The 27,637-nt window shown below is 41.4% G+C and overlaps 1 protein-coding gene across 2 annotated transcripts in view; it reads left to right on the top strand.

Moving 5' to 3' along the window:
• Cdc123 (cell division cycle 123) overlaps positions 1-27,637 on the top strand; it is a 49,119-nt gene that overhangs the window by 5,356 nt on the left and 16,126 nt on the right. Inside the window, exons 3-7 of one of the 2 annotated variants that reach the window (XM_042278121.2) lie at positions 2,538-2,595; positions 3,172-3,204; positions 11,001-11,096; positions 13,063-13,169; positions 27,321-27,369. In XM_042278121.2, coding sequence (XP_042134055.1) covers positions 2,538-2,595; positions 3,172-3,204; positions 11,001-11,096; positions 13,063-13,169; positions 27,321-27,369 — 343 coding nt within the window. The remainder of the gene's footprint in view (positions 1-2,537; positions 2,596-3,171; positions 3,205-11,000; positions 11,097-13,062; positions 13,170-27,320; positions 27,370-27,637) is intronic. The other variant, XM_076572764.1, reaches the window with a different exon arrangement.

Below are 27,637 nucleotides of genomic sequence, written 5' to 3'. Positions count from 1 at the left end.
TCTACTCACCCCACATAGGGGACTGGGGACAGACCTGAGTCCAATTTGGTGAACTAATTTGTTATATTGGAGCCACTTAGAAGAATGTGGGGGAGGGGTTACTTCCAGGAGCAGAAATGACTCACAGCTGTATCACCAGATGCCCTTCCCAGCACAGGTGACAGCTCACAAAGCTGGAACTGTAGAATATAGTACATGGGACCTTAGAGCATATTGAAAGACAGTGAATTGTGCCTTCAAAGTTTGAATTTGAGCAATTTTCTGCCTAGAAGTTCATATTAAGCCAACTACTCCACTCACCAACATGAGTATGAGAGAGAGGAATAAAAATGTTTTCATATATATATATATATATATATATATATATATATATTCAAAAGCTTTTTCTGTTTGCATTCTAGAGCTTGTTTCAATAAAATGGTAAACTAAGAGAAACAAGAATGTAGTACCTGTAGAGACCCACAGAGGCCTCTTAGTGAGAACTTATTCAAGGTTTGAGAATCTGAGCTTGCTTTACCCAGCAGGGCTGCATAAGGGGATGATCTGACCATGGGCTTGGTTACCAGGTGTTTGGAAGGGTCTACACTTGGCTGTGCGGTTTGCTGTGATCTAGCAAGGCGGAGGTCTTTTGCTTCGTCCCTTGGCATTGTTATAAAAAGCCATTTTGAAGAGGCAGAAGGGACTGTTGGATTTTGATCCAGGTCCCGAAGTTATCCTATGTTTCTGTCTTTTTCCTTTTTGCTATCTTTTGATCTAAAAGTCCCATGTCATTCTGGTTTTTGCTTTTTTTTTTCTAGGTAAATGGTATGGGATTTTATGTTCTATATTTCATATTGCATAATAATCATCTTGATCCCTTATCTATTGCAGCATAACACAGCACCTCAAACTTAGCAGCTTAAACCAGGGCCCATTTTGTTTGTCACTGATTGCTGGCAGCGTCTCTCACATTGCTGCATATCTTGCAAGCAGAATCACGGCCAACTTTTGTTCTTGACCATCTTTCCAGGAGTGTTTATACATAGCAGGCAGCCTGAGGAGGAGAGAGGGTGTCTCCCTCCAGAATAAAAGCAGGTTAGATATCTCCCTGGGTTATGCATGGAGCAGGTATACTTGGATTTCTTTGTAAAAGATGAGATTCCTTAAGAGGACACTCGGGCCACTCTGTGCTGACCCTGTAAGACTGGAGGGTCAAGAGGGAACTAATTCAGAGATGCTTTGTGCTGTCCTGTGAGTAACAGAGCCCTTTGTTTCTGAGTCGGGAATCTCATGATATCTGCTAATGTCCAACCAACTGTGGGCAGTGCTCTTGTTAACTGGTTCATATGGAAAAATTGATCTTCTTCATCCTTAACCCTCGCAAGTCTTCTGTCGGTCTTGCTAAAGTCACATGCTGTAGTCATTTGGTGACCAGGCTGAGGTGGGTCATCATAAGATGGACTACCTCACAGGTCTGACAGTTAAAGCTGTCACTTGGGTCTCCTTTTCCATGTGGACCTCCTCATCCTCAGTAAGACTAGCATTAGCTTCTTTACAGAGCGGTGTGAGGAGAGGCTGTGAGGACTGCTGTTAGCCTAGTGCAGAATCAGGTGCTATTGCTTTGGATAAATTGTGTGGGTCAGAATGGGTCTGGAAGCTAGTCTAAATTAGAGGGATGGGGAAATATATTCTGGAATGTGATGGGTGGAAAGGCAGAATAACCATGCAGAGAAATATGTGAGAAGTTTGTGGGCCTGCCTACCTGCCTCCTTTTCTCTCTCCATCCCGCCTTTTACTTTCTTCCTTGTGTAGATCCGGAGTAATCTTGACGCCATTGCACATGCTCAGTTTTCCTTGTACAAACAAGAAGTCTTGGTTTTGCGCCCAGTGCTGTTCCGTTAGCTGTGTGGATAGCTCTTCCCATTTCCCCTGTATCTGCCCTCATCCTGTCTTCCCTGTCTTACTACCACTTCCTCAAATATTGGGATCAAAGTTGTACATGATTCTTACAGTGTTAATAGAGATGGAGTTTGGTTTTTTTCCTTCCTGGTTTGAGTGATTTCTGAGCAGGCAGAACATTTTCATTCTGCCATCTCTTACTGGCAGTATACTCCCATTAATTCCACATTTTATTTATTTATCCATCCATCCATCCATTCATACATTCATCCATCCATCCATCTATCTATGGTTTTTTGAGACAGAGTTTCTCTGTGTAGCCCTGGCTGTCCTGGATCTCGCTCTGTAGATCAGGCTGGCCTCTAACACAGAGATCTACCTGCCTCTGCCTCCTGAGTGCTGGGATTAAAGGTGTGCACTACAACCTCCTGGCTTTTATTTATTTTAATTCCACATTTTTATTAGCTTCTGTCTCAAGAGGTGAACATTTGTTTATATTACTCTCCAAACCTAAAGCTATCTGTTTTGCATTTATCTTATTTATTTATTTATTTACTTACTTACTAATTTACTTATTTATAAATTCAGTACATTTGAAATTATGACTTCATGGCACCAAAGTATTTTTCTCAGTTAAATTTTGCTTTTTGTTTTCTTAGGGAAGATCCGCCAACATGTTCCCAACCAGACAGTGACAATGAGGCAGAAGAAACACAGGTCAGTAGAGAACAGTCTATTTAGTATCTGTTCTCATTTAGACAATCTCTGAAATGCTTTTGACAGATCTTACCTTACGTTTTATTACATGAAAGTCTTACTTTGACATAGATATGTCATAGATACATATACGTGGTGTATGTGTGTGGTATGTATGTTTGTGCATACTATGTATATGCCCCATATGTGTGCATTGCAGAGGCCAGTGAAGGACATCCAGTGTCCTGCTATGTCAGTCTCCATTGTATTTCCTTGGGACGTTCTCTTGCTGAACTTGGAGCCCACTGCTTTTCAGCTAGGCTAACACTGGCCCGCAAGCCCCAGGGTTACCCTCAACCCCACTCTATCACTAGGGTTCCAGGCATGGCCAGCCACTTCTGGCTTTTTACGTGGGTATTGAAGATTAGAACTCAGGCCTTCATGCTTGAGTAGCAAATGCTTTTACTAAGCCGTCTCCTCATATAGCATGTTCAGAGAGAGAGATCTCCTGTGTGTCATTTTTAGGTAGCATACTGCCTTTGCTATCCCAGCATGGTATTCAAATTGAATGTGTTCTTTCTCTCCTCGTCCATGCAGTGGTCCGATGATGAGAACACAGCGACACTTACGGTAAGAGCAAACCGCACCAACATGGGGCAGCCTCACACTGTCACACAAGAATGAGCCTCTAGGCTTAAGTGCCTGCCTCTGAGTGTGATGAGTGTGCCTTGGGGTACCTCACTGTCTGTGGGTGATCACTTACTGTTTGTAGAAACAGCTTATATCATTGCTTAACAGGCAAGCATAGTTCGCTCTCTTCCCCTTTTCCTTACAAAAGAAATATCAAGAGTACAAATTTGGTGCTCAACTTGCTTCTGTTAGATCCTGAAAGATGGAATCAAGCCAAATATTAGCTCTGAGGTTCCCAGATGAAGAGGAATTAAAGTAGAAAGTCTGTATTCATTTATTCAAGGATATTTAAATGTCATAAAGTTATTTCTTTCAAGTGAGACTGAAGTACTACTCAAAAGTACTTTGTTTATTTCGATTAAAGAGATACAATTTCAAGGATACATGAGAAGACATGGAGATGTCTAAAAGTGATGCTATTTCCTTAGATTACCGTGCCAACAGATGTGGAGATGGGAATTTTTGTCTTGTTTACTCCAGATGCCATATATATTACTCTTATATATGAAAATCCCCTTCAGCTCAGTGTGATTCTGTCATACTCAGGCTGTTAACTTGGGCTCTGTGGGACAAAGGTATTTATTTAATTTCTGCCATCAGAGGGTTTATAAACCAGGGAGAAGGATGACTTAAGGTAGGAGGGAGATGGCCAGGATTTTAAAACAGAGGGAACAGTTAACTGGGAGCATCTAGAAATGCTTCAATGGGAAGCAACGTGTGGCCAGGATTTTTTTTTTTTTAGGATTTATTTATTATGTATACAATGTTCTGTCTGCAGGCCAGAAGAGGCACCAGATCTCATTACATATGGTTGTGAGCCACCATATGGTTGCTGGGAATTGAACTCAGGACCTTAGGAGAGAGTAGGCAGTGCTCTTAACTGCTTGAGCCATCTCTCCAGCCCCATGGCCAGGATTTTTAAAATAAAATATTTCTATGAACTCTTTGAGAATTTCATATCTACATACAGTGCATTTTGATCATATTCATATCTACTTCTCCCCCTAACTCTCAGACCCACTCATCTCCTCTCCCAACTTTATGTCCTCTTTTTGATTACCCACCCACTTTGTGCTATGTATGTACTTATGGGTACGGAGCCATCCATCCACTGTAGATGTAACCAACCGTCTTATTAAAATAAGAAACACAGAACCAATGTAAAAGAGAAAGCCAAGAGGTCAGAGCTCAGAGCTAAAATTTTACCTCCTGCGGTGCTCCTACCTCTCCCAAAGAGAGCTACTTCCTGTGTGTATGTCTTTAAATAGTCTTTCTGTTCTGCCTTCTCATTGGTTGTAAACCCAAACACATGACTGCCTCGTCACTGCCTGTAAGTACCGCCCTCCAGGTCTTAAAGGCGTATGTCTCCAATGCTGGCTGTATCCCTGAACACAGAGATCTATGGGATTAAAGGCGTGCGCCACCACCGCCACGCTCTTTCTATGGCTCTAATGGCTCTGACCCCCGAGCAACTTTATTTATTAACATACAATTAAAATCACATTTCAGTACAAATATACCACCATAATCCACTGATACATTTGACCTGGATCTTAATTAGTGTATGAGCTCACATTTAAATAATATAGATGGATAGACAATGTATTACTATAACTGGATAATTTATTTCTGTTTGTTAATATTTATTCATTATGTGTATGTTTGCAGGTGCACATGTATATAGGTGCACATGCACACATGTCCGTGTGCATGTGTAGTCCAGAGGACAACCTTGGGTATCTTTATTAAGAATGCTATTTTGGGAGGCAGAGGCAGGTAGATCTCTGTGAGTTTGAGGCCAACCTAGTCCACAAAGTGAGTTCCATAACAGCTAGGACTGTTACACAGAGAAACCCTGTCTGGAAAAAAAAAAAAACAAGAAATAAAAGAGAGATTGAGAGAGAGAGAACATCATTCACTTCATTTGAGACAGAGTCTGTCATTGGCTGGAACTTGTCAATTAGGCTAGGCTGGCTGACCAGCAAGCCCCAGGTTTCTTCCTATTCCCACTCTACCTTGATGTGGGCCTTGAGTTTTTATGTGACTTCTGGGGATCGCTCATGGAAAGCAGGTACTTCTCATATCTAAAGAGATGGGGTTCATCATGACCTCTCCATGCATGTGTGTTGTCACACTTGGCTCTTTGTTTCCCCAGTGTCTTCTCCCCTCTCCTTGTGCTCCCGTTCTTCTCAAGGAGCTTCTCTTTCTGCTCTCATGTCATGTGTCCCCTTCCCAGACTGAATAACTTAGAAACAAGAGAGATTGATTTTTCAGAGGAAACCCAAGAACAAGGTACACAGAGTGTCTGCTTCAAGGTAGCCCCTTGTTGCTAAGGAGGCAGGGGAGATGAAGAGCTGGAGGGTTCTCTGATGTCCTTTCTGCAGCTGTTAACTCTATTTATGAAGGTATAGCTAGCCCCTCATGATTTAACTTTCCAAATGTCATACCTCCCAATATCACTGTGGTTGGGATTAAGGTTTGACATGAATTTTGGAGAAACACAAACTTTAAAATCAGAACAGTGGGAACTGGAGAGATGGCTCAGTGGGCAAAAATGTTTGCTGCTAATATAGAAGTCCTGGGTTCAATTTCCAGCATCTATATCAGGTGGTTTATAACCACCTGTAACTTCAGCTCCAGGAGATCTCATGCTATATGGCTTCTGGCCTTTGGGCACCCCTACACACACATTGCACATAAACTCATACAATAAATAAATAGACAAGTCTTGAAATCAGAGTTCGTTCTCTCTCTCTCTCTCTCTCTCTCTCTCTCTCTCTCTCTCTCTCTCTCTCTCTCTCTCTCTCTCTCTCTGTTTTCCATACTCCTGTGTACTGAGAAGGTATAGAACCAGTGACATTCTTCATGGTAGCAGGGAACATACTTCATGCCATTATGCTTGCTTCCAAAAACTATTCGCCACTAAACTCAAACTTCTTAGAGAAACCTAGGACTGAAGTTGGGAAAGTAAAATGACCCACAGTAGCTTGCTATGCCAGAAACTAAAGAAATGGAAAAGGATGATGGGAACATGACAAAAAGAGCCAGAAACCAACTCTCTATCTACTCTTTAAAAATATCCAAGTCATGAACAGTAAGTACCACAGAGAGAGGAACTAACTGTTGGAGGTTATAGGAAATCAATGAAATGTGACACCTAACTACAGTGGATGCTTTGGACTGGACTCTAGATAAGGAAAAAGTTCTGATTTTTCTTTTACTATAAAAGACTGTTAGGGCAGTAGGCATGCTTCAATACAACCTAGAAAGTAGGCAATGATGTTCGATTTCTGTAAGCCTCCTGATTGCGATCACTTTACTCTTTTATAAAAGAATGTTTTAACAGCTTTTTAGGGAATAAATATTCATATTTAGGGGTAACGGGACTTAGTGATTGCAGTGTGTTCTAAAATGGCATGGGAAAAGAATTCATTACACAATGTAAAGATAAATAAGTAGACATGCATAGAGTAGGGCTTGGGGAACCACGATAAAGCCGATGGGGTGAAAAGGGGACACTCTGAACAGTATGTGAGCATTCTTGCTGATCTTACATTTCTGGAAGTCTGACATCATTTTACAATAAAAAGCTAATGTCTATTTAAGTAATTAGGTTCTCCAGGAAGAAATAAGTAGAGATGGGCAGTAGGAACACTCATGGATGGATAACTCTTAGTCGAGGAGATAGTGAAGCCTGGTCCATTGAAGGAAAATTCAAAATAAATCATTCACTAGTATAATTAAAAAGCTATCAAATGAGGAACACCCCCATATGCCAAAGAGAGAATGAATATGAATCAACATGCATATAATCCTAGCACTCAGGAGACTCAGGTGTGAGGACTGCAATCTGGGCTCCATCTTGGGCTGAAAAAGGCCTTGTCTCAAAAACAGAGAGAAGTAATAATCAAGACTTCAAAAGCACCGTGGTGAACTTGTAATTGGGAAATACAGCTAAAAGACAATGCAACTTGGATTCATCTCAGTGTTCCTCCTCCAAATCAAGTTGTTAAAGTGTGCATAGGGACTGGAGAGATGGCTCAGCAGTCAAAAGCACTGGCTGCATTTCCAGACAACCCAGGTTTGGTTCCTAGGACCTACATGGCAGCTTATAGCCAGCTATAACTCTAGTTCTGAGCGACCTGTTGACCTCTGCGGGACTCTGTGGTGTCAGACTTGGATACAACACCGTACATACATACAGACAAAACAGTCATATACATAAGATAAAAAAAAATGAAATCTTAAAAAAATAAAAGTGTGCATAGCAAGTGATAGTATTATATGAGATCTTAGAATGCCATATTTATGGACAAGTATGTGTACTATTGAGTTAAAGTCATGAATGCAGAAGAATATGCACTAGGTTTATAATGATAGTCAGGATTTTATTGCTCTCAGGAACATTTTTCCTTTAAGAAATCTACAACTGAGATTGGGAATTTAGCTCAGTGGTAGAGTGCTTGCCTAGCATGCGCAAGGCCCTGGGTTCGATCCTCGGCTCCACAAAGAAAAAAAAGAAAAAGAAAAATCTACAACTAACAATTTAGCTTTGCTTCACTGGAAAAAGAAAATGTAAAACAAGCAAAACACATAAGGGTTCAAGTTAAATATGCCACATTGTTGAATGTTTCAATCTAGGAACATGAGCAAATATAACTTTATATATATATTTTGTAGTTCTTAAAAACAATTAGGACCAAAAAAAGAAAAAGGAAAAAAGAAACCTAGCCTTTGAATGATTGTGGTGCGGAATTGAGGTTAGAAAGGCAGCTGATGAGACATCAGAAAGTCTAGGGATAATCAAATGAATGTGTGAGTTTTTATCCCACTCATAATGGGAACTTTCCCCTGGACAACTGACTGGTGTCTGGGTTCAAAACTGGCAATTGAGCTGTGAGCTTGAAACAATAATATTAATGTCACCTGTTTATTAGTCATTTTCAGAGTATAAAAATCATGATTCCAATGCGGATACGAAACTTTATTTAACACATTTTTAAAGATTTTACTTTTAACTTTTGGAGGAACCAGGTGCAGGTATTAAAACTGGTTAAAAATAGAATGTAAAGAAAAGGCATAATGATCAGATGTATTAAGTGAATATGTAATCCTCTGGGATGGGAGAGATGGTAACTGGATCTCTTTCAGGATACCCATAGGACTTGATTCTCATCATTATGAGTTAGCTATAGTTTACCAAGTTGTTCACAGTGAAAATCATATAATGGTGTGCTATATGTAAACTTTTATAATTTAAATTTTTCTGTAGGATTCATGGTTTAGTATTTCATAAGGTTGAATGCTTTTGAAGATTGAGAGAACCAGTCAAATCTTTTAAAATGTAATAAACAGACCTGGGCATAGTGGTGCAAGGCAGCGATTCCAGCGAAATGAAGATCAAGAGGGAGGGTCAAGAGTTCAAGGCCAGTTTTGACTACATAGTGATTTTTAGGTCAGCCTGTGCTACATGAGAACCTGTCTCAAAAAAAAAAAAAAAAAAAAGCAAAACAATACAAACAAACAAAAAACAAAACCCAAGGGTTTTTGCAGATTGCCTAAAGTGCACATAGCCCTGGAGTCAATCTTTAGCGCTACAAAAACCAAAGCAAAATGTGTGAAGCATAGCAGTCCTTCCATGCAATGCTTTGTGGAGTAGGAAAATGAAATTATTTTGTCTTTGTAATTATTATTTTTAAATTTTATGTCTATGGGTGTTTTGCCTGCTTTTACGTCTGTGTACCACGTTCCTGATTGTTGCCTGTGGAGGTCAGAAGAGGGGTTAGGATCTCCTGGAACTGGAGTTACTGACAGCTGTGAACTGCTATGTGAGTGATGAGAATTGAATCCAGGTCCTGTAGAAGAGCAGCCAGTGCTCTTAACCATTGAGCCATCTCTACTGCCCCAATTGTAAGTCTTATAGAAACTACTGCTGATGCAGAACTTAGATAAGTGGCTTTTATTGACAGCTCGAGGACAGCCAGACCAGCAGCTTCTGGTGATTATGAGGAAGTAATTTGCATGACCAATCCTACATCCTCTTGATGGGAGAGACAAGTGGGAATACAGGATTCCTAACTCAAATGTTCATAGACAGCTCTTCATGACTGTGTCTAAGCTGAGTTGATGGTAGTCTAGTGGAAGAGAGATATGGTACAGTCTATCAAATAGTGAAAGAACTTGTTAACCAGCCTATAGGTTGGCATCTTGCTTACAATTAACCCTTTCTAGAGCTGAGAGTGTTTCTTAGAGTGCTTGACTGCACACACAGGCCAGGGATCAAGTCTTAGCCCACAAATCAAACGAAACCTACCAATGAGTTGTTTATAATTGGGAGATACATTTCCATTTTTAAGAACTTACTCTTTTGGCCTTTTTCCCAGAATCTTCTCAGGTTTTTTCTTTCTTCACTGAGCTAGATCTTTGAGAGTCCATAGGAGCCATCTGGCTTTTGTAGTGTATAGATAATTTTAGACTTTGTCAGAATATTTTTCTACTATGGAGTTTGGTTAATTTTTTTCAGAACCTGCAGTTGCCCAGTAGGGGGCAGCAACCCCCTTCCTAGAGGCGAATGCAGTTGGAGAGTGACAGAAGAGTTTGTCCTCTTTCCATTCCCCTTGATACTTACCTATAAAGCCTAAGGCAGAGCTTGTTGGCAGTCAAGCCTATCTTCCTGTTGAATAGTAGTATTTCTGTCACTTCCTGGTTGAAACAAACACCAGACTAAGCCTGTCTCTAACTCAACCAAAAAGAAAAGGACGTTCTAACTTACCGAGGTACTCTTTGGGATTTTCACTTGTATTAAAACTTGCCTGTAAATAGTAGCATTTAGGTATAGTTTATCACATCATGTGTTTTTTGTTTTTACTGAACATTTCCCATAAATGGCCCTTTAAACATTGGGTGTTATTTCTGAGACCTGATATGTATGTACAAGCAATACCCCAGTCTCTTCTTTTGAAAAATACTAACTCTCATTAGTCTGTGTGTGTGTGTGTGTGTGTGTGTGTGTGTGTGTGTGTGTGTGTGTGTGTCTGTGTGTGTCCGTCCGTCCGTCCGTCCGTGTCCATGTTCATGAAGCCAGAGGAAGATACTGGGTGTGGTCCTCTTGCTCTTCATCTCACTGCCTTTAAAAGGGGGTCTCTCAATAAGCCTGAGCTGGCTGGCTGGGCAGCGAGCTCTTGCAGTCTGCTTGTCTCTGCCCTCCCAGTGCTGGGGTTACAGGTGTGGGCAGCCATGCCTGGCTTTTGTACTGAGGGTCTAAACTGAAGTCTTATTCTTGTTGAGCACACTTACACACTGCCTTAGCCCTGACTGACCTTGAACTTGCTATATAGCCAAGGGTCTTGAGCTCCTAATTCCTGCTTCTACTTGCCAAGTGGTGGGATTTCAGGGCTTATGGCGTCAGAGATGGCTTTAGATGCCGGTGTTATGTAAGTATTCAGAAAGAGCCAGTGATTTGTTCTCCAGGGACCATGTACTCGGTTACAGCTGTGTTTTCAGAGATAGGAGTTTTGATTGTTTTGGAAAGTACCTGTTGAGAAGTTGATTATTTCTCTTTCTGGTAAATATTATTTCCTTGCTGATTTTATTTAATCGAGTGGGGGAATAAGAACAATGATTTGTGTCCTAAATAATTCTGTTTTTAACATTCTGACTACAACCTTGAGTTATTGATCATATTTTCCGTGTCTGGTGTTGTTGACTTGCTCATGGTTTGTTCTCTGTCTCTGTAGGCACCAGAATTTCCTGAGTTCAACACTCAAGTCCAGGAAGCTATCAATTTGCTGGGGGGTAATGTCTTCCCTAAACTTAACTGGAGTGCCCCAAGGGTAGGCGCACATAAAAAAAATCTTATTATTTGAGTACTTGTTTGTTTTGCTCTTTATTTCATTGTATAACTCCATGGAAGATCTGATTATATTCCTAATTCCAGAAAAATTCTGTTGAGTTTATTATATTTTCCCTCTGTTGTATTCTCTTGATTATTTTTCTGCATGTATTACCCTACGTCTGAACAATACTATCTATGTATTCTGCCCAAAGACAGTTTGACCTCCTGTGTTGTCAGTTGTGCCAGAATCTGCCTTCTGTGCATAGTCTGCATGTTCTAAACCATCACCTACTCAGTAGAGCAAGATTTTCTCTGTCGAAAAGTTCTAATAAGTATGCTGGCCCGGAGTGGGATAGCCTGGTAACCCGAGTTTAATCTCGGGGACCGACATGGCAGGAGAGAACCAACTCTTTTTTTTTTTTTTTTTTTTTCTTTTTCTTTTTTTAGAGACAAGGTTTCTCTGTGTAGTTTTGGAGCCTGTCTTGGAACTCGCTCTGTAGACCAGGCTGGCCTCGAACCCACAGAGGTCAGATCTGCCTGTCTCTGCCTCCTGAGTGCTGGATTAAAGGCGTGCGTCACCATTGCCATGCAAGAACCAACTCTTGAAAGTTCTTCTCTAATCTTTGCATCAGTACATAACCGGCTCCCACACATGAGCTTGTGCACAGCGGCAGGAAGTGTATGTTCATTTTTGGGGTGCCTTTTGTTTCTCCCAGTATTCAGTGTTTCCACTGGGTTTCGTTTTGCAAACACCGTGTGCTCACCTGGTGTACATTTACTATGATTATTAGCATTTTCTTATTTTATATTTTACTTTCTTTGGGGTTGACAGTTGCATTCTTTTGTGTTCAGCTGTGTGATGTGCTGTGTACATACAGAGCATATTTGTGAACCATATTTAGTGGAATTAAATATGATGGCTATACTCTCTTTAACCAGAAGTTATTGTCTTTTTCATTGGGAGAAATTTATATCATGTAGAACTTTTTAAATTCATTTTTAGTTTCTCAGTCAACTTTTCATGTCTGTATGAGTAATGTTTAAAATTTTCTTTGTTTTCCAATTAAGATGGGAAGATTATTTTTGGTTGCAAGTTCCTTACTTGTCCCTTTATTTATTGATTGGCTTGTATGCACCAGTGCTTTCTTCCACGTGGTGTGGATAATTGGGTAGTTTTGGTAATTACCAGTGTTGTTCAGTGTGTATTTTATCCGGTGTCTGGTCTGTCTATGGAAGTGTGACTTAGTCACACCCCACTGAGCTTGTTCCCTTATGTCCACATGTCCAGCACAGTCGCTGTTTTAGGAGGCGATGGTTGAGACTGTTTCACTTTCTTCCTTTCTGTTTGAATAAATAGGGTCTTAACTGTGCTGACCATCCAAGTCTGGATGTTTGTCTCTCAGTCTCCCTAAACAGGAAGGATGGAAATGTCTGCTTTTATTCTGGAGAGTAGCTGTTCTTTACCATTTGAATCTTTTAGCTGATGTATGTAACTTCATTAACTTGCCTTCCATGTTAACATGAAAATCATTGGAAAGTATTTTGCCCTGGGCTGAAATGTGTGGGTCCTACCATCTCAGTGTGCATAACTACACTTTTAAAAAAAAATTATATTGGTTTATTTGTTTTGTGGGTATATTTGTGTACGCACACTTCAAGGTCAGAGGACAATTTGTAGGACTTGGTTCTCTCCCATGTGTAGCTCAGGGATTGAACTTAGGTGATCCAGGCTTTTGGGAAATGCCTTTACCTACTGAACCATCTTGGTCTTCAGTATGCATAACTGAGTGTGTGGCGTGCACTGGTCATGCTCTTTTTGTTGAGAAGTATATTTGACATCTGACAGTTCTGCTAAAATTTGCTTGGCTGTGTTCTCTAAACCCTTGAAGTAAAGTGCATTATTGCTTTCGTTTATGTGCTGCAGTTGTGGGATGTGTCTTAACTCACACATGTTTATTATTTAGGATGCATACTGGATAGCAATGAATAGTTCTCTGAAGTGTAAAACTCTCAGTGACATCTTCCTGCTTTTCAAGAGTTCTGATTTCATCACTCGTGACTTCACACAGCCGTAAGTGTCTTGTGAGTAGCCTCCTGTGGGTAAAATTCTACTCTCTAGAGCTGTACTGTAACATTTCTATGTCATGAGCTACTTTGTGGCCCTCAAGTGGAATTTTAAAGCAAACCTTTCTTTTTCTTTTACAGCAAATGCTATTCAGTGGCTATGCCTATCAAGAATGTGTGTGTGTGTGTGTGTGTGTGTGTGTGTGTGTGTGTATTAAACATTTTAGTAATTTTTTCCTCTTATAAAATTCAAATATGCTTATAAAACAATTAGTAACTAATGAGGAAAAACAGGAAAGCATGGTGAGGTCATTATATGATCAACTGTATATACTTCCAGATTTCTTTTGATTCATAGATATAATGTAAATATACCTGTCTTTGTCTATTAAGGATTATTTAAATTATTCATATGTGTATTTTGTGTGTGTGTGTGTGTATGTGTTTGTGTATATGTGTGTATACAACTCATAGAGCACTTGTGGAGGTTAGAAAACAGCTTATAGGACTTGGTTCTCTCTCTTTACCATATGGATCCCAGGGGTCGCACTGAGGTTGTCAGGCTTGGGAGCAACTGCCTCTGTCTACTTCCTGAGCCATCTTGCCAGCCCACCTGCCCCATTTTTTTTCTTAATTTAGGACTTTTTTGTTTGTTTTATGTATATGGTGCTTTGCTTGCATGTATATGTCTGTGTGCCATATGCATGCCTGGTGCCTTTGGAGGCCAAAAGAAGGTATCAGATCTGGAGCTGGAGTTATAGATATTGTATGCTGTTATATGGGTGCTAGGAATTGAACCTGGGTCCTCTGGAAGAATAGCCAGTGCTCTTAACTGCTGAGCCAATTCTCCAGCCCAACTTGAAGATTGGGATCCAGTTGTTCAAATTGCTCTGTAGGTTATGTTTGCAGTGTATAGTGACAGTATGTTATCAGCATATCATGACACTTTCTGTGTCTTTAAATGCTTACATTTATCATTATTTTATCTGATCTCGATGGTTTGCCACTAGATACTGGTAGCATGATGTGTTTGAGCAATTCTCTTTTCTTTTATAAAGCTCTGCCATAAAGATCCTTAAAGTAAATCTTGAGGATATATATATATATATATATATATATATATATATATATATATATATATTTTTTTTTTTTTTTTAAGTAGAATTACTGTCTCCTTGATGATAATTGTGTGGCTAAAGAACTTGAGCTGTGTTGGGTGGTGGTACATGCCTTTAATCCCAGCACTCGAGAGGCAGAGGCAGAGGCAGGTGGATCTCTGTGATTCTGAGGCCAGCCTGGTCTACAGAGTGAGTTGTTCCAGGACAGCCAGGGCTAAACAAACAAACAAACAAACAAACAAACAAACAAAAACAGAACTTGAGCTGCTGCTGCTAATTATAGCAGGGCAGAGCACCAACCATTGAGAGAGACAGAGAGAGAGTGAGCAAGCAAGAGCGTGTGTGTGTGTGTGTGTGTGTGTGTGTGTGTGTGTGTGTGTGTGTGTGCGCCCTAATCTTTTGTCTCATCACCAAACAACAGCCATTCTTGACATCCCTCCTATTAATCTTCTAAACATCTTCTCAGTTAAACTAGTCTGTAAGTTCTGCTATAAGCTGCAAAAATACAGTGTTTGCATGTGGATGCATACCCTTATTCCTAACCATGCAGTGGAGTCTGTTCTGGCAGTTCACTCTGCTTCAGCCTCAGCTCTTATTTTGAAGGGATCCTGGCATGGCTAGGTATGTCCACTGCCTGACAGTCACAATCAGCTCTGTTATACCTGGGCTCTGTATATGGGATTAGAGTGTTGATAAGAGAAAACAATGTGTTGTAGCCATTGACAAGTGTGTTTGTATCCCAAGTTTATTATTATTTAGGGTGTGGTTCAGTCATTACATATATGGTTAACGTGCATGAGGCCCTACATTCAGTCTCTGGAATCATAAAAAATAGCATATAGAGGGAAGAGAGTTATCCAGGAATTTCTATAGCCATTCATTTCTGGCTTTATAGAAATGATTAAAATTAACAGCAACAACAAAAACCCAAGCATGTATTGTTTTTGTTTTAGTCTTTCAAGACAGAGTTCCTTTTTTGTAGCCCTGGATGTCCTAGAACTCACTCTGTAGACCAGACTGGCCTTGAACTCATAGAGATCCGCCTGCCTCTGCCTCCTGAGTGCTGGAATTAAAGGCGTACGCCACCACTGCCCAGCTTCACGTGTTGTTTTAACATGCAGTTGCTGACTTTTTGTGGTCACACAGGCACAGGTATTACTGGGAGTTGGTGGCCCTCAGTTTTCATTTTAATAAATGCAGCAGCATTTGTATTCTGGCAGATTCCTCTGGTTAGAAGAAAGTCATTTCTTCACTCCCCCACCCCTTTAAAGCTTTTTTTTTAAACACCTAATGCTTTGAGTAAGAGATCTTGAACTATTATCACATTCAGACTGCTTTGTATCTGTTAATTAATTGATACAGACTTTTACAGACCTTTAGTATTCATTGCAGTAAGAATGTGAGGACATCTTGGCCTTTCCAAAAATAGTTTCACATTACTTTTCATTTTGAAGCTGATGGTTTTAAAAATCAGCTTTGACATTCATCAGTGGATGGTAAAACTATCAGTCATGTTTTACATTTTGTTCTTTTTTACTTTTAAGGAAAAGTCAGCAAGTCAATGTGAGGCCTTGGATTTAGGGTGCTCACCCATAAATGGCCATGCTTCTACTATCACCAGTTAGGGTATCAGAGAGAGCAATTGCTGTGCACTCAGCCTCCAGCCCTTTAGTTGGGCATTACTAATGTGTTCCTAGAAATAGTGTTTATAATCACTGGCATAGCCAGCAATAAGCCAAGTACTTAACAGTGTGTATGCCATTATAACAAAATTCTTTATTAGTAAAACTTGTGAACAATGAAGATCTGTGCCTGGAAGTGTGGCTCAGCTGTAGTGCACCTGCCTAGCCTTTTTGGTGCCCTGGGTTTGATTCCTAGCACCACAAAGTAGAAAAAATCAAAAGGAACTTTTGTCACAATGTCTTTCAGAAGCTCTCAGAGATTAAGAGTGTAATCCTTTAGGTTCGACAAGATCATGCACTGTTTTACTCTGCTGAGGCCTAAGTCTGTTCTGTGATTCAAAGCCCCACTGCTGGTTACTGTTAGTTATAGGTCCTTTTCAGAATTCCCATTAAATTATATAATAGAATGAGATATCAGTGATTATTCTAATACACAATTGTTGATCTGTGCAAATTTTTACTGTATCATAAAAATAAATTTGTATTGATTACATGACTTTGAGTCATACCTTGACTAAAGAAATCAATATTGTGATATAGTCAAGAATATAACGGGAAATTCACGGAGTCTGTTTAAAGGGCAAAAGAATTTGTTAAGGGGGAAAACTCACTGTACAGAACAGAATTGACACAGGTTCTGGAACGCTATTCCAGCCGCTTGAATCAGTCCTGCAGCCAGTCCCATAAGGGAGCCAAGAGAGCGATGCCTATGTGCTCACCAAGAGGCCATGCCCCAGGGGCATGTACTTCAAGGTCATAGGCAGAACAGCTATAACACAGGATGTTTTTAAGTTTTAATTTTATGTATATGTCTGTGTGATGGAGTATGTGCACATGAATGCAGGTGCCTAGACAGTCTAGAAAAGAGCATCAGATCCCTTGGAGGTGAATTACAGGTGGCTGTGAGTTGCTTGATGTGGGTGCTGAGAACTGAATCCAGGTCCACAAAGGAGTTAAGAACAGTGTGTGCTCTTAACTACCGAGCTCTCTATCCAGTCCCTCCCTATGTTTTAAGTTAGCAAAAGCCATTTGAAAATAGTTTACACACATAGGGTTTATTGCCCTGACTATATTATTTCCAACATGTTTCCTGGCAGTTCCAGGCTTGTGCTTTGAGGGCTGCTTATATGAAGTGGAAGCAGGGATGTGTTAGTTAGCTTTTGTCATGGACAGAATACCTGAGGTAAACAACTTACAAGTGTAGAACTTTATTTTGACTCACAATTTTAGAGGTTTCAGCTGGTGGTTGGTTTACACCATTTTCTTTTGGTCTGTAGCAGCATAGTACATCATAGCAGGAATGTGTGATAGAAGAGGCTTGTTCACTTTACAGCAGCCTGGAAACAGAGTAAGACAGGAGGTGGTCAGGGTCCTAAGATCTCTGTCAGGGGCACATCCCTCAGTTACCTGCCTTCCTTTAATAGGTCCCACATACTAGAGGCTCCAGGACAAATGAACTGAGTTCACTTAGCACGTGGGCTTTAGGGGGCGTTCAAGGGTCAAGCTCTATCAGGTGATTGTGAAGCAAGGGTGCATTAGGGTCCGGACAATCAGATTCTGTTAGCAAGGCTGCCAGGCGGGAACAGCTGGAGCATCTACCCAGTGTCTGCTATAGGCAAAATTTCCCATAGAATGCCAAGTTCTGACTTCGATTTTTTCTGTGTCTTACTTAGAGACTGTAGACTAAAGAGTGGAGGTTTTAAAAAGTGGAGGTTGAATTATAACACAATGAATCTGCCTAATATTTGCTGACTGCATTATTTGCCCACACATCAGCATTCTCTGTGATTAAACTTATTGAGTCACAAGACTGCTTGCATTAATTGTTTTATCGATCATCACTTCAGTAGGACAAACATGAAAAAAAAAAAAGAAACACCTAATGTTCAGATAACAGAAGAAAAGGCTGAGTGGGTAGAAAAGTAAATCCATTCATGAAGGGTTCAGATTAAAGAGAAATAGATTTGACCGGGGAATTTTATTTGTCTTAGCAGTTTACACTTAGCTACCTTCAGTGCAGTACTTTTCTTAGTATTATCACAAAACTGGTTATTACAGTAAGTCCCCCTTTATCTGCAGGACATATGCCCATAGACCTCCAGGGGATGCCTGAAAACCATAGAGAGTACTAAATGCCATACATACTTTTTTTTTTCCTATATATATGTGACTAAACCCCACCTTTTTACTTCCAGGAGGCACATTATGGCTTCTTTTGGCATATTTAACTTGCTAGCATTTCAGGATTATTATTATTATTATTATGTAAAATGGGGTTACTTGAACATAAACATCACAATACCAAGGTAGTCAAACTGATAACTAAAATAGCTACTACATTACTAACAAGTGGGTAGTATATATGAAGTAGACACACTGGACAAGGTCTCATCTTGGGTAGTATGGAGCGAGACAACAAAATACAGAAGGGCTCTTAGCTTAAAATTTGGAAGTTATTCACTTCTGGAATTTTTTTTTAAGATATTATTTTTCAAAGTTATGTGTATATCTGAACCACAGAGTTCAGAATAGGGCATAGAATCTTCTGGAGCTGGAGTTACAGAAGGTTGTGAACCTTCCTATGTAGGTGCTGGGGACCAAACTCTGGTCTTCTACAAGAGCAGTAACTATTCTTAAACCATTGAACTATGTCTCTACCTCAGACTGCTATACAAGTTTAAAAGTTATTCCCGCCCCCCCCCCTAGGCTCTATGTACAGAAAAACAAAAACAAACAAACAAAAAAACTAGTGATGTGAAAGTCTGTACAAGAAATAATGTTGAGAATATGAGAAAAAGATTAAATCAGTTATAAGATAGTCATGAGTGAATGATGGCGATCATGATGAGGTCAAAGAATGGGCATTGTTTGGGAAATGTGGACAAGAACTATGAGTTAACACCACAGCACTTACTACATAAAGTTGGAAAAACTGGTTGCACAGGCAAGATTCTGAGTGCTCCTCCTCCTTCTTTTTCTTCTATTTTATATATTATTGTTGGTTTTATTTTTAAGAAGCCCTTAATGTATTGTGTGTTTATTTGAATTCACAAAGAACAGTTGTTTGACTGAACCAGTAAAGAATAAGATGCTCAGTCTTTTTCTCCCGTGATCATTGGATGATCTGAGAGAATGGTGTGGGTCAGCGAATATGCAGAGGCAGGAGGGCATGAAGAAGACCACTTTTTTAAAAAAAAAAATCAACTTTTAAATCTTCACTTTTCCCAAGACAATGTTTGAAAGGAGTAGTAAGCATGGTTTTTCCAGCTGTAATTTTTTTTAAAACCGAACGTTTTTAATTGCTATTAATTTTGTTTCATTTTGTTTTTCCAATATAACATTTTTATTGATTCTCTGGGAATTTTGTATTATGTACCCCAATTATGCTCACTTCCCAGTCCTTCCATGTCTGCCCCACCAAAAAAGTAAAAATAAAAATAAGAATAAAAAAAAAAGAAAAAACGGGTAGAGAGATGGTTCAGTGGTTAAGAACACTGGCTGCTCTTCTAGAGGTCCTGAGTTCAATTCCCAGCAACCACATAGTGGCTCACAACCATCTATAATGAGACCTGATGCCCTCTTCTGGTGTGCAGGCATACATGCAGACAGAACACTGTATACATAATAAATAAATCTTTTTTAAAAAAATAAGAAAAAACAAACAAGAAAACTCAAGTCCAATATGTGTTATTTATATACCGATGGGGGCATGGTCTGACTCTCAGTGGCCTGTCCCTTAAATAGAACTGAGTCCTTCCCCCCCTGCCAGAAACCATCAATTGTGGAGAGCTATACTTCAGCATCCCCATCACACTTTTTAGAGAGTTTTCTTTGGTGGCTTCCTGTCTAGGCTGTTACTTTTTGGGGGGGTGGGGTGGGGTGGGGGGCAGTTGTCATAAAAGCCTTCCATCTCCCTCCCTCAATTAATTTATGGAGTCATCAGTATCATAGCAGAAGTAGCCCACAGTCAGTGGGAACATGGAATCATGGGCCTCCACAGACTATAAACATGCCCCCGGCTGTAGTAGGATCATGGACCCAGCCACGGACATCAGCATAGACCACAGCTGCAGTAGAACCATAGGCCTAGACATGGCCCTTGGTAGCAGCATGGGCCTGGTCATCACCATGGCCTTAGGTGGCAGTGCAGCCATTCAGATCAGTATGCCTTACCTCCCCCACCCACCCCACCCCCTGCAACAACACAGACCAAGGCATCAGGTGGCAGCACATACCACAGGCATCAGAGTGGTCTACGGTGGTAACACAGGCCATGGACATCAACACAGACCCTGGCTGCAGTAGGACCCTGGACCTAGACATCACCATGGCCTCAGCTGGCAGCTCAGGCCACTCACATCAACATGGCCCCCTGAGGCAGTAAAGGTGGAGGACATCACCAAGGCTTCAGTCAGTGGCACAGACCTCATGGATCCACATTCTTCTCAGGCTTTAGCATGGCCTAGGGCAGCAGCATGGACCACATACACCAACACAGCCTCTGGTGGCATCATGGACCACAGTGGTCCTTCAAGGAGGTCCAATCCAGAAAGTGAACTGTTCCTCATCTTGGGCCTCCATCACTGACCGGAGCCAGGGTGATCCCACAGTCCGGTGGTGTGTTTGGGGACTAAGTGTGTCTGTATAAGCTCCATGCTGCTGCACACCACCCCACCAACCTTACTGGAAAATGGCCTGTTCACTGTCAACCTCAGTGGTCTCTCACACCTGTCACCACCATCTTGTCTCCAGTTCTGCCTCTCTCCACAGTGCACACACACTCTGTTTTTCCCATCTTTCCCACCTCCATCACACATTTGTTCATTGTAGTGGTGCCCAGCTGGTGAGGTGGGATCGGCTGGCTGGCTGCTGCTGTGCTGGAATTTCTTTCTTTTTTTTTTTAATGATTATAATCATAGGCAACTAAAACTGTTGATAAGACTTCTATAATTCTAAATGAAGTTCAACAAAAGTCTCAGGAGCAAAATTTTGAGCACAAGTAGACCTATATAACTGCCACTATTATTTTTCAGCCTTATTTATTTAGATGACAGTGTATATGCTTTAGATGGTGTCTCGGTTACTTTATAAAGAAAGGGTTTATTTGGGCTTATGGTTCCAGAGGGTCAGTGTCTGACGGCAGAGTGAAGGCATGCTGGCAGGAGCAGCTAAGAGCTCACATTGTAGACCATGAGCAGGAAGTAGAGAAAGCTAACTAGGAATGGTGTGGGGCTTTGAAACCTCAAAGCGCCCCTCCCCCCCCCCCATAATAGACTTCTGGCAAGAACACACCTCCTAATAGCCCAAAACAGTGTGACCAGCTGGGGACCAAGTGTTCCAATGTCTGTGACCATGGAGGATATCTCATTCAAACCACCGTAGGTGGTTTAATTTTTAAATACAGTATTTTGCCTCTTTGGAGAAAAGATCAATGAAAACTTTAATGAACATATCTAATTACCTTACTTCACTCTTATCTTTCCCTTTCTACCATAGTTGAAAACGCTAAAGCAATGGCATCTGCATGCCAAAACTTCTGCTTTGCCTTTCTGAACAGCAAGAAAAGCTATACCACCAAAACTTTGATACATTATTTTCTTCTTGCTCAAAATTTGTCCTTTGTCTTTCTGCCCATCATGTATTTTTTTCATATAGTTAGACCTTGTGTGAAGCACAGTATTGTAATTTTCCAACTTTTCTTTTCTGAAGAGAGAGGTCTTACTATGATATGGTTGACATCTGCTCAAGATGAGCCCCTGGACAAGCTCCTGTTGACTTTTTCTGTTCAGCCTCTAGACAGCTCAGCACCACCCTCTCCTTTCATAAATGTACTTGGCCATCTGTTTAATCATCTCAGTAAGAAAAAGCTACATCAATAACCTCCGGTACCACATATGTTCTCAAACTACTCATTTTAAAAATTACATAAATGTTAAACCAGTTAAAAATAATGTTATATGGTGGTAGAATGTAAATATGTGTATAAATACACTTATTTTTGAGTAGTAATATGATGACTAAGAGTCTGAATCAGTATTTGTAAGAATATAGAAGCATTTTTAAAATGGTCTGGGATGATGAATTGGTCAATAAAGTGCAAACATGAGGACCTGAGTTTGGGTCCCCAGCACCCAATTAAAAGACAGATACGGTGGTTCCTGCCTGAAACCCTGGCACTGGGGGTGGAGGGGTGAGACATGGGCTTGATGGCTAGCTAGTATAGCCATTCAGTGCCTGGTTCACTGTTGAAACTGTTGGGAAAGATTCGGATTGTTAAGGGAGGTGTGTCACAGGGGGTGGGCTTTGAGGTTTCAAAAGCTCACACCATTCCCGGTGTCTCTCTTTCCCTGCCTTGTGCTTGTAGATCAAGATGTAAGTTATCGGATACTGCTCCATTGCCATGCCTGCCTGCTTGCTGCTGTGCTCCCCGCCATGATGGTCATGAACTCTAACCCTCTGGAACTGTGACCCCCAAATTGGTCATGGTGTTTTGACAATAGAAAAGTAGCTAAGGCACTTACTATAGAACCTAAGGCCTTGATTATAGGTGGTTTTTTTTTTACCTCTGGTCCTTTGTTCCCTTCCTTTCTCCCTCCCTTCCTTTCTCCCTCTTCTTTTTTTCCTCTCTCTTCCTTACTTCCCTTTTTAGTTTTATTTTCTTATACACTTTATCCCAGGCTGGTCTGGAACTTACTATGTAGTCTAGGCTAACCTAGAGCTCATGGTAGTGCTCTTGCCTCAGCCTCCTGGGTCATGGGACTGCAGGCATGTACCACCACACCAAGCAGTTCCTGTTTTGTTATCATGCATTGGATTCCTTGTCTTTTCTCATTTCTGTGGGTAATCTAATCCAGAGTACTTAGTTGTCTCTGTGTGACTGGCTGTCAAAACATAGGAACTCTAGTAATATTTTTAGTCTATCATGCTGCTGGTCCTGGTGGGGAAAGGGTGGTTATTTTTAAAGAATGGAACAAGTGTATTAATCTTTATTAACCTGACATTTCATGGCCTCAATTTTGATTAATATAAAGCAACCTGTAAGACTTAGTTTTGCTTAAGAAATTTTAAAAATACTCAAAGCTGGCATTGGAGTATAGCTCCTTTGGGTAATATACTTTAGTTGAGTTTGAAGCAAGGGATTTTTGCTTTCAAGGGAAAATGAGGTCTTCAGATAGCACCAATGTATGCTGGAGCATGTTAAAACAGATTTTCCAACTTGCTCATGGAAATAATATTGGTTAATGATAGATTTTCTCCTCCCTCCCTCCCTCCCTCCCTCCCTCCCTCCCTCCCTCCTTCCTTCCTTCCTTCCTCCCCTCCCTCTCTCCCTCCTTCCTTCCTTCCCTCCCTCCCTCCCTTTTTTAAACCTTTTTTGAGACAGGGTTTCTCTGTGTAGCCCTCTGTAGAACTCCCTCTGTAGCCCAGGCTGCCCTCAAACTCAGAGATCCTCCTGCTTCTGCCTCCTGAGTGCTGGGATTAAAGGCATGCCCCACCACTGCCCAGCTTCTTTTCTTAACACTGATACAGCTTTAAGCTAAAGTCTTGTCAGTATGTATATTTTGTGTGTGTGTGTACTTCTCTCTCTTTCTGCCTACTCACTAAACTTAACAGTTTCAGTGAGAGTGCCAGCACCTCTGTCCCTGGAAGACACGGTGTGGCTTGAGACTGGATGCTTCTTTCCCACTTATCACCTCACCCTTCTTAGCCTTGGTCGCTCAGTTGGTAAATGGAGATGATAATGATATCACTCACTGCAAGGATTCAGTGGGATGGCAGTGTGAAGGCTTCTAGTGGCACTCGGCACATGTAAACATTCACTACTGTGAAAACAGTCCTCTGGCCGCTTAACCAAGCACACTGTGTACTTTTCTTTTGAAATGTGTTGTAGATTATATCATTTGGTTCCCAGTTATTAGTGGTTATAAAAGTCTGTTTTCTCTAGATTTTAGCCAATCGGGTATACTAAAATTATTGCTGTTGCAGTGTAAAACAAATGATTGCAAATGTACCAACATGACCACACATTCAGTGAAGTAAAAGGCTTTCTTTCACACTTGGGTATGCGTTTGAATGACTTGATGCTCACTCCCCTCCTCCAAAATGGATCCAAGTTTTCCTACTTGCTAAGCATGAACCTAACTACCCGCCAGGCTCAAGATACCTTTAAAATGATTTTTTTTAATGGTGCCAGAGAATTTCTGTGTCTTCATTGGTAGAGCGCTTGGTCACCAGCACATCTGTGTTAGGTGAATGGTAACTGCTGTGAGAAGGCAAGAGGAAAAAGGTCTAGTTCAGCTCACAGTGTGTGGCTTTAATCCCAGGAGCTGTGGCCTCATGACTGTGTGCCTGTGGTAAGGCAGTGTCATGATGGAGAGGTGTGAACCTCATGGTGCCTGGGAAGCAGAGCCGGACAGGGATTAGACTGGGTCTGACTTCAAGTACCCACCCCCACAATGGTCAGCTAGACCCCACCTGCTAGTTTCCACACTATCAGCTGGAGACTAAGTGTTCAGCACAGGAGCGTGTGAGGGACATCTCATCTTCAAACCATAATAGCCACAGAGGGGGAAAGTACTTTCTGTTTTGTTCATGCTTATTTTTTCACAAATACCTCTTGACTATAAGTTATGTATATTATATATGACTATAAGTTATGGATATTATATATTACAAGTTATATACATGTACAAGCCATTTCACAACCATCCTTTGTTTAGCTCCCAATCTGTCAAACTATATCCGATGGTTCATGTCACTGTTAAACTAAAAATAAAAACAAGCTGTTGAGAGGGCTTATTCAGTAAAATGCTTACCATGGGAGCGTGAGGACCTGAGTTCATTTGGACCCCCAGAATCTAGGTAAACAGCTGGACATGGTGGCACACACCTGTAATTGTAGTTCTGGGGAGATAGGAGATCCATAGGGCTTACTGGCCAACCAGTCTAGCTGAACTGGCCAGCTCTGGGTTCAGTGAATTGTCCTGCCTTCCATAGCAAAGCTGCTCCTAAGGGCAATCTTCCTCTTTCTTACCTCCCACCCTTGCTGGCCTCTCCATCTCCCCAGTCCCGACTTTGGGCATCCTCTAAAAATTGCTCTGGCCACTATTTTTGTATAACCTTTGCCTTTCAGGGTGCCAGTTCATGGTTCCTCCTTACTCTTCCCTGAGGTTTTTTTTCTGTCACTCACTCTTTAGATGTTGCTGTTTCCAGGATCCTGTCATCTGCCAGGTTTCCTTCCTTGGCTCAGCTCTTAGATCCCTTTGTCTTTCCCCCCTCTCTGGGATCTCCTCATCTTAGTGGCTTGCTCAGCTTCTCTCTGGTTTCCCAGTCTCCAGCTCTCCCTGCTCCAACAGTCTGCCCTGTCCTCCCTGTCACCACCTGCTTTCCTCCTGTGCTAGCCAGTGGATCCCAGAGTCATCCCCATCACTCTGTCATTCCTTTTTATAAAAAAATATTATTATTTATGTACGTCTACATGTGTGTATGCCTGTATATGTGCATGTATCCCCTGGAGCTGGAGTTACTAGCAGTTGTGAACTGTGGGTTCTAAGAATTGAACTCGGGTCCTCTGCAAGAGCAGTATGTGTTCTTAACCATTGAGCCGTCTCTCCAGCCCCATCCCTTCCTTTTTAATCCCTCGCTAAGTTAGAGTGACTTGGCCTTCTCAATGGCTTTGTATGGTGCTTTTTCTTCTCCCTCACCCCTCCGGTTGCCTCACTTAGCCTCCCATCACTTCCTGAGACCATTTTAGTAAGCCTTCTCACTGTCTGCCTCACATTGCCAGTCTTTCCCCCACACCACCTCAAACATGGGGCCATCCTGGCAGTTTTAATGCACTGAAGTGTAACGATCTCCCTTATAGTCCCCACCATCACCCCTAGGGCTGCATCGTCTGGATTTTCTCCTTGTCTTAGCTTCCTTCTCTTTTGCTGTGAAACAAAACACAGACCCAAAGCAACTTGGGGAGCAAAGGATTCATTTATCTTCTTACTGTTTACAGTTTTTATCAAGGGAAGCTGAGGCAGGAACTAAAGCAGAGATCATGGAGGGGCGGGTGTGCGTGTGCGTGTGCGTGTGCGTGTGCGTGTGCGTGTGCGTGTGCGTGTGCGTGTGCGTGTGTGTGTGTGTGTGTGTGTGTGTGTGTGCTGCTTACTGACTTGCTCCCCATGGCTTGCTCAGCTTGCTTCCTTATACAACTCAGGACCACCTGCCCAGGAGTATCACTGTCTACAGTGGACTGGGCCCTCCCATATCAGCCATCAATAGAAAACAAATGCCCCCCCCACTTGTCCACAGGCCAATCTGATGGAGGTAGTTCCTCAATATGGTTCCTTCTTCTCAGGTGACTTTAGTCTGTGTCAAAGTGAAAAAAATCTAAGCAGCCCTCCATCCAGATTTTCATGCGTCTTATCACTGGCACGTCCCCTGTGTTCTGACCCCACCAGTGCTGATCGCATGTACTCTTTGCCTTCGTCCTCCTCTTCCTCTTTGACACTTTTCCCTTTGCCTTTCACACAAACTCCTTTTCGACTTCCTCCTCTCCTTTCCTCACATGACAGCCAGCCAGCTGGTTCTTCATTTGTGATGTCAGAGTATTTTAGTTTATTCACCCAGTGTTCCGAAGTTATCCGTGCACTTGCTAGCTTTCTCTGTTACACCTCCTAAAGGACATCAGAGTCCTAGGTGTTTTTGTGCTTCTGGTGCCTGGCCCAGTGCTCGGCACAGATGGGTGTTTTTATACTCCTGTATGTTATTGTTCATGAAACAACACTTAGAGGGGAGTGCGAAGTGGAGGGTGGAATTGTTCTCTCAAACAATTTTGAAATGACAGCCACTGTGTGTGGCTTTCAGTGGCCAAGCTAATGTTCATGGAGCAATAGTCAGCATGCTGACTCATCCACAGAGTGAGCACTAAGGTAGATAATGGCATGTCATCCTACCTCCATTGAAGAAGGAGTGTGGTCACTGTGTGGCTCTCAGTGGCAGAGCTCGTGGTCATAGAACAGTATACAGCCTGGTAACTTAGCAGCTGGACCAACACTGAGAGTGCGGACAGTGGCATCCTACCTTCACTGAGAAGCTGGGCAGCCTGTGTTGTATATAGTCCTAACTTACTTATAAAGCTTGGACACTTGAATTTTAGTTTCTTTGCCCATTAATAGAAAAATGGAGATTATATGTATATGAGGTTCTCGTGCTGTTTTGAGGATTAAATGAGATAACATAGTGTATAACACCAAGTAATGCTTAATAAGTGTTGGCTGAATTTGCATTAGTCCCTTGTTTCTGGATATTTCTATGAAATCTGATCCTCACATTAATTTAAAAAAATACTCAGTTGCGTTTTTCTCTCCAAAGGTTCATTCATTGTACTGATGATTCTCCAGATCCTTGTATAGAATATGAGGTAAGCATCTCTTCCCCTTTTATGACACCAAGAGTCCCAGTCATAGGTCATGGAATAGTGCTGCTTATTTGTGAATGAAAAAAAATAATTGAACTAACTTCTCTGGGAACATAGAAATACTAAATATTTAAATTTAAGAAATTTGTCCTACATGTAGAAGAAATGTATTATTCAGGTGGGGCATGGTGGTACATATCTTTAATCCCAGCAGAGGGAGGGAGATCACTGAGTTCAAGGCCAGCCTGGTCTACAAAGCAATTTTCAGGCT

The sequence above is a fragment of the Peromyscus maniculatus genome, chromosome 5, assembly GCF_049852395.1.
Source record: "Peromyscus maniculatus bairdii isolate BWxNUB_F1_BW_parent chromosome 5, HU_Pman_BW_mat_3.1, whole genome shotgun sequence".
Lineage (NCBI taxonomy): Eukaryota > Metazoa > Chordata > Mammalia > Rodentia > Cricetidae > Peromyscus > Peromyscus maniculatus.
Note: the sequence above shows the minus strand (reverse complement) of the source record. Positions and strands in the feature narration are given on the sequence as shown.